Genomic DNA, 7,719 nt, shown 5'->3' with positions numbered 1-7,719 from the left:
TGCACAGCCCCTCCCCAGTGCTCCCATTTTCTCTCTTCTTTCCTTGCTCAGTCCCCCACCACCCTTGTCCTCTTCTCCCCCATACAGCCTCTCCCCAATGCCTCATTCTCCCCATCTTCTCTGCACATCCCCCCAGTGTCCCCAGCATAGCCGCAGTACTCCCCTTCCCCCCATTCTCTTAGCCTACCTTTCTAGCATTGCACCTTCCTCCTCCTCTCTCGGGATGGGCTCCTGCTTTTGGCACAGCAGCCTTCCTGGCAGTGCCTCACTTCTCCCACCTGTGGTCGGCTGTCCCTTTCATTTCTTTGCCACCTCCCTCCCCAGTCAAAGCTGCCCTTTTTCTCTTCCCAAAGTTCAGGCCCCTTCTCCTCTCAGGACCTCATTCCATCCTTCAGATCCCAGCTGCCATCTCTAAGAATTCTGCTGGCCTCATGTATTAAGGCTCTAACCCTAAACCTCTTGCCCCTTGTTCTTCATCCCCAAGACCCATCCCTTCCTCAAAGTCTAGCTCCTCTCCTCCAACATCTAGCTACCCTTACCTCAAAGACCAGGCCCAGGTTTTCTCCCAATCACTTCCCCACCCCCTTCTCACCTTTCAGTGGTTCCTGTCTCCACCCTCCCCCTTGACTTTCAGTTTCCCCAGTTCACTCTTGGAGGCCGAAATACCTTCCTCCTTCCACAACCCCACTATGTATCTGCAGGTAGAGGATGCCCTCTCCTATCTGGATCAGGTGAAGATCCGATTTGGGAGTGACCCTGCCACCTACAATGGCTTCCTGGAGATCATGAAAGAGTTCAAGAGCCAAAGGTAACGATGCTGGAGTCCTTACATAAGACACTGGCCATGAGCTCACTGTGGAAGAGCACAGAATGCAGAACTGGAGGGGACCTGGGGAACATGTAGTCCAGTTCAGCTTCTTCATTTTAAAGATCAGGAAATTGAGATGCTGGTTAAGTCTATTGCCCAAGTTCACATAGGTAGAGAGGCATCTTGGGGTAGCGGATAAAGCACTGAACTTGGGAGTCAAGACCGGAGTTCAAATCAAGCCTGAAATACATACCAGCTGTGCATTCCTGGCCAGGTCCCCAATCATCTCCTACCTTTAGTTTACTTCTCTGTAAAGTGAGGATACTGATGCTTGTACAGTCTACCTCACTGTATAAAAAGTGCTATGTGAATAACATTTGGGATCTGAAACCAACTTCTGTGCTAAGAGCTGGAGCTAAAAAAAAGAAAAGCAAAACCAGCCCTTGCTTTCAGGGAGCTTTACGTTCTTTTTTTTTTTTTTAAAGCAATTGGGGTTAAGTAACTTGCTCAAGGTTACACGGCCAGTTATTTTTGTGTGGGTGCCAAGTATCTGAGGCCGGAATTGATCCCAGGTCTCCTGATGCTGGGGCTGGCGCTCTTACTGCGCCACCTGGCCGCCCCTTAAAACACAATTTTTTTTTTTTTTTTGCTTTTTGGAGGGCAATTGGGGTTAAGTGACTTGCCCAAGGTCACACAGCTAGTTCTTATGTTACGTTTCTGAGGCTGGATTTGAACTCCGGTCCTCATGACTCCAGGGCCAGTGCTTTATTCACTGCACCACCTAGCATCCCTGGGAGCTTACATTCTAATGGGAAAGACAACATGTACATTTATGCCTTTATGCAATATACATACAAAGTAGACACTAGGTAACCTTCTGGAGGAGGTGGGTGGCTTGAGCTGGTCTTGAAGGAAGCCAGGAATTCTAAAAGGAGGAGGTGAATACCCTTCTAGACATGGAAATGGAGCATTACATAGTAGTAATAGCTAGCCTCAGGGTTTGTAAAGTGCTATTCATGTTGTCTCATTTGTCCCTCACAGCCCTTTGAAGTAGGTGCTCTGATTCCTGTTTTACAGATGAGAAAAGTGAGGCAGAAAGAGGTTCATTGACTTGCGAGGGTCACAAAGCTAATAAATGGCTTCCCCACTGCACCCCTTAGCTGCCTGTATGTGAGGAATAGCCAAGGGGCCTGTTGAGCTTGACCTTAGAGTCCCTGGAAGGTAATGATCTGTCAGAAGGATGAAAGGATAGGAAGGGTCCAGGTTGTGAGGAGGTTTACATGGCAAACAGGAGTTTATATTTGGTCCTTGAAGTAATGGGGAGCTACTGGAGTTTGGGGTGGTGACTTGGTCACACCTGCACTTTAGGAAAACACTCTGTGGGCTGTGGGTCAGAGTTGGGGAAGCCTGGAGGCCAGCTGGAATGTGGGCCAGAGCCTGGGCAGGGCTGCGAAGCCGAGCTTTGTGGTAAAAGGAGGAGGCTGGACTTTGATGGCCTCCGGAGCCTCTTCTGGTTCACCTTCTATATTCTAGAGATTGTTGACAAGCCTTTTGGTGTTTTTTAGCTTGGTCTCCTACCTTCTGCTGAGTTAGTTTGGGGAGGGTGGAGTGGGATTAGGGAGAGGATTTCAGAACAAAGGCCACTTTAGGAAACCCATGGATTCTGGGAAAGATGTAAGAATTAGAAAATACTAAGTGTCTCCTATGGGCCAGGCACTGTACTAGACCCTGGGAATACGAATGCAAAAAGCGATTCCTTGCCCATGAGCTTTACAAGGGATGGGTGGCCAGGGAGAGGCATTTTGTTCTCAGAAATCTCTAGGATTGTGAATGGAACCAGTGGGCAGTTGCTTATCATGCCCTTTCCAGAAGTCAAGGTAGCATTGATTTGATGACTGTTTCTAGAGCAGAAGTTTTGGTCTGATATGAGTTAGATGAGTTTGCACTCAGCAGTGGGAAGGGTGGGGTAGGTCTCTGGGGTCTGATGAAGGAGGTGTGTAGGTAAGGAGAAGGGGTTAGTTATGCCTTTTTTTGTTCTTTATTGCAGCCTTTATCCAGTTTGTGAAAAATGTACATTCCAGAATTGGAGGTATTCCCCTATTCAGGGAATCCTCATTGGTAAAATGTCAGCACTCTGAGGGGCTTTAAAAGGAATACAATTCAAATTAGCCAGCATTTTAAGCACTTAATACTTTTCAAGCACTGTGCTGACGACCTGTGACACAAAATAAAACAGAAACAATGTATGTTTACAAGCATTGTACTGAGTAGTATAATGACATATTGTTTTTGTAGTCCTTCAAGCTTTACATTTTGCTTTTTTTGTGATACCTCTGTAAAGTGTATGTAGTGTAAGCATGATCAGTCCCAATTAATAGAGAAGGAAATTGACTTTGAGAGGTTAAAGAAATGAAGTTGTCCAAAGTCATGTAGCTGCTATGTGTTGGAATTGGAATTTGAACCCATATCTTTTGTCTGCATTCCATGCAGTGTTGCTTCTGCTACTAGAGGGGACTTGAGAACATAGCCTGGAGGGTTGCTGAGGATGCTGGCTTGCATGTTCTAGGGATGTTTATGGTCTTTTTGAGAGCTTCCTCCTCCCCTGACAGCTTCCTCTCTGAGTTACTGTTTGTCTGAAGGGAGAGAGATTCATAGCAAGGCAGCCTTTAAGGGACATAAAATATCAGAGCTGGGAAGTAGCTTAGAACATAGAACACAGAATGTGGAGCTGAAGGGGACCTGAGAAGAGCTTATTGTTTTTACAGTATTCTGTGATCTAGGGACACTGACTGGCTTCTGTGCTATTTCTCCCACAAGACCCTTCCTCTCCAGACTCCGTGCCTTTTCCCAGGCTGTCCCTCTGTCATGCCTCCTCATCTCCACTTCCTGGCTTCCGTGGCTTCATTCAAGCCTCAGCTAAACCGCACCTTCTGCAAGAGGACCTTCTTGGTCCCCTGTAATGCTGGTGGCTGCCCTCTGAGGTTACCTCCAGTTTACCTTGTCTGTGTCTCGTTTGTTTGTAGTTTTTCTTTTCAGGGATCCTCTTTTTCCACAGAGTACCACATAAAAAGTGCTTAAGAAATGCTTTTTGGCTGACTTCTAGTGCCCTAGAACTGGGAAGGCCCTTAGAACATTGACCACCAGAGCCTTTTCATCTGATGGATAATGGAGCTGGGCCCCAGGCCAAGTGTCTAGAGCCCAGTTCTCTTGCCTCTCATCCTGCCTGTGTGGCAGGGCTTTATCTCCTCAAGAGGAAAGTAAGTATTCATAGAGCGCCTACTGTGTGCTGGGCACTGCACTAAGCACTTGTACAGATGTCATCCCTGTCCTGGTTTCTGTTGTGCTTTTGCTGTGGTTTGGGTTTATCTTTTCTCCTAGCAACTCTTTCTTACAGCCTGCTGGACTTCTTTGTCTTGTCCTTTGTTGTGTCTAGTCCCAAACTTGCATAGTCAGGTGAGCTGTCACACAGCAGGAAGTCCTTTGGCTAATTTCTTAGGATCCAGTATATAGTGAGGAGCACTGTCCTGAACTCATTTCCAGCTTACCCCAAGGTTTGATGAAGTGGTTTGAGGTACCAGAGTGCTTTGAGACTCTGCATCGCCCCATAGATGTGGGATTGGCTTTTGGAGAGGGATGCTATGGGATTGTTCACCAGATGGCTCTGGGCCTCTACCCCCTGCTGGTGCCTCCAGCATGCCCCTGAAGTCTGGGAGTGGCTGCTCTGAGCACCTAGAGGTCCTGTGGCTCACCTGCCCAGGGCCTGGGGGAGGTGGGGCAGACCTAGATCCAGCTCTCTGTCTGCCTTTCCCTACAGTGGGTGGGACCTTGGTACTTCTTGGTGTAGGTGAGGGGCAGAGCACTAGAAGCTTAGGGGGTTGTCATGGAGAGTTCATCACTTAATGTTCATGCCCACTCCACTTCTTGTTTTAGCATTGATACTCCTGGCGTCATCAGGCGAGTGTCTCAACTCTTCCATGAACACCCTGATCTCATTGTTGGATTCAACGCTTTTCTTCCTCTGGGATACAGGATAGAAATCCCAAAGAATGGCAAGTTAAGCATTCAGGCCCCGTTGACAAGTCAGGTATGTTGAGATGGTTTGACAGACTGAAGCGTATCCAAATTATGTGTATAGATTTACAAGGAGAACAGAACTCTGATTTCCAGCATATGTGAGTTGCTTTTGATTGCAGTTTTGAACACATTTTTCTACCTGGCCTCTGCTAATCGGTTTTGGTTCAAACTAAAATAGATGGAAACACCCACACAGGAAACCCAAAACAGTCAGTTTTGAGAATCTAAATACTGGCTAGATGTTCTAGTTTGTAGCCTTCACATCATGGATTGATTCTTCAGAAATGTGTTTTTATTTTGAATAGAAAGGACTGTGCCAACAGCTGTTGGTAATGCTTTCATTTTGTAACTTCCCCCGTGAGTGTTTCAAGGAAATTTAAATATGTTTTCAGACATATCCTTGGTTGTAAAGTTGTATTCTGGCAGTTATCTAATAAAATACCCCTTCATAGATGAGAAGCAATCCTAAAACCTTGAAGACTATGCAAATTAGGCCCAGCTCCTTGGTATCACCTGACTAGGACCTGGTGATGAGGTCTGCTCATCCTCAGGAGATTGGCTACCAGGAGATTAATTTTTTCGCCCAAAGCATTTTATGGAGACCTTCTACTGGCGATTTGTTGGGAAGTGTGCATTGATTAAATCTTAGATTCTTTTTCTTTTTCAAGACTGAATCTCCTTTTCTTACCCAGGCTAGAGGTACAGAGGTTGCTCATGGGCCCAGTCCCATTCCTGACCAACATAAGAGCTTTGACTGACTTGCTGTGTGTCTGAGCTCTTCCTGGCCCATGCCCCTCTCCATCCCAGAGCTTCATCATATTAATGCCAGACTTAGTGTAGTCACCTGATTGGCTTAATCCATTTCAGGTTAGGGCTCCTGAGCTCCAGATCTGCCAGTCCCAGGCTCTGTGGTACCTGGGATTGCAGGTCTTCACCAGAGTACCTGGCCTTGGAGACTTAAAGTTAAGTATATTTAAAACTTTATTTTATTTAAATTGCAGGCACCTGCTCCTTGGGTGCAAGAGATGTGGCCCTACAGAGGGAAGATAAGTTTTGTTTGAGGATAGATTAAAAAGACCTGAGCATTCTGTCTATACCTGCCATTTACAAATGCACCTGGTGTTGCAGTGCTCACCTTCTCCTCCTGAGTCTTTACAAGATATGAACTGGTAGAAAACTTGCCTGGTGCCTGCACGAGAGTGGAGTGCTCAGGGACAGAGAAAATGGCATCTTAGTGTTTAAGGGTGAGGTGGTCATTCAGGACAGGTGAAGGGGTGAGAATCACAGTTGCCCATTTCAACAGCTTCGACAAGGGCCTGTATCCTGGGCAGCATTTAGGGCTAAAGCAATTCAGTGTGGTGGAAAGAATACCTGGCTAGGGGAGAGGTGCCCCAGCCAAGTGGTGACATATCAGGTCCCAGCTCTGTGATGGGCCTTGGAAAAGTCAGCCTCTCTGGCCTTCAGTTCTCTCCTGTGTCTTGTACAAGATGGTACAATACTTGTACCTCACAGGGTTGTTGTGAGCATCAAGTGAGACATGAGGCTTATATTTAAAAGCTGTTACTCTGTGACCTTGGGCAAGCCACTTCCCTCTCTGGGCCTTAGTTTCTCTGTCTCTAAAAAGAGGGGGTTGAGTTAGATGATCTCTGAAAAAAAAATTGATCTTTCCAAGTTAAGGGGACAATTGTAAGAGAGTTATAAGGATTAGTGTTAAAGAAATGGGGTGATGATGTATATGGGGATGGGGGAAGAATGACTAGTTTTCCTCTAAGTCAAAGATAGACTATGGCATTTTCTATCATTTCTTCAGAAATCTACTCCATTTTTAAAAAGAAATTTGTAGGCACATGACTAGAATTATGAAGAATTTTTATTCACGTTTACAAATGACAGTCCCAGAGTGCAGAGTTTGTGCTTCTTAAAAAGAAATCATAGCCGGATTTATCTTGTGAGTAATTAGGATTTGAGAATAGTATTGCTCTACATATTTTTGGGGATTCATAAACTTAGCATTAGGGGGGGGTTCTCCCTCCATAGGTGTAGATTATAACCTACCCACATCCCTTTATATTGCATGATTTGTGTCTACGTCCTCCACAGAGGATGATGGAATATGCTGGAAATCTTCCTCTAGGGCTTTAACATTTCATGGAGCCCAGTTTGACTCTGGCTATTTGTTTTCAATCTCTTTCCCTTGATATATGACCTGCCCATCTCCTTATTTGATTATACATTTTCTTAATGATGTCTTTTGTAGCCACTTGTGCTTGAGTAATTATTGGTAATATCAAGCCTACACAAATTGACCACGTATGTCTCTTTGTGTTACCCGCAGTTTTGAATCCAGGTGGTGGTATCACTGGGAAAATATCAGTGCTATGAAGATGGATTTCTGTGTTAGGTAGCAGCATCTTGAAATGATTGAACACTGGTTTCCTTCAATGCAATTAAAGAGCCTGCTCTTTTCAGCTTTGGGACCAATTTGTTATCCATTGGCAGTGCTGCCCAAGATAGATATATCTTGTATTTACCCATTGCCTATCCAACTCTGTGTTATAATTTTGGAAACAGGCATCTTGATCCACTTGATTTTTCCTGTGTAAATTACTAGGCCTTTTGAATGGCAGTGGGCCTCTGAGCAGGCACTGTGGTATGCTGTGGCTTGATAGCCGTCAGCATATGTCATCTGCAGATAGCATCTTGAGGACTCATTATTCATTCATTTATTTTTTTTTTGGGGGGGGGAGGTAGGGCAATTCAGGTTAAGTGACTTGTCCAAGGTCACAAGAGGTGTGTGTGTGTGTGTGTGTGTGTGTGTGTGTGTGTGTGTGTGTGTG

General features: G+C 45.5%; 1 protein-coding gene across 2 annotated transcripts in view; it reads left to right on the top strand.

Annotated features, from left to right (window-relative positions):
* Positions 1-7,719, top strand: part of SIN3B (SIN3 transcription regulator family member B) — a 75,853-nt gene that overhangs the window by 803 nt on the left and 67,331 nt on the right. For both annotated transcript variants that reach the window (XM_069102096.1, XM_069102097.1), the window contains exons 2-3: positions 702-808; positions 4,739-4,892. In XM_069102096.1, the coding sequence (XP_068958197.1) occupies positions 702-808; positions 4,739-4,892 (261 nt within the window). The remainder of the gene's footprint in view (positions 1-701; positions 809-4,738; positions 4,893-7,719) is intronic.

Source organism: Petaurus breviceps, unplaced genomic scaffold (genome assembly GCF_028583685.1).
Source record: "Petaurus breviceps papuanus isolate PSGF00001 unplaced genomic scaffold, PetGlider_PUasm1.0 523, whole genome shotgun sequence".
NCBI lineage: Eukaryota > Metazoa > Chordata > Mammalia > Diprotodontia > Petauridae > Petaurus > Petaurus breviceps.
This window is presented reverse-complemented; position numbering and strand designations above follow the sequence as displayed.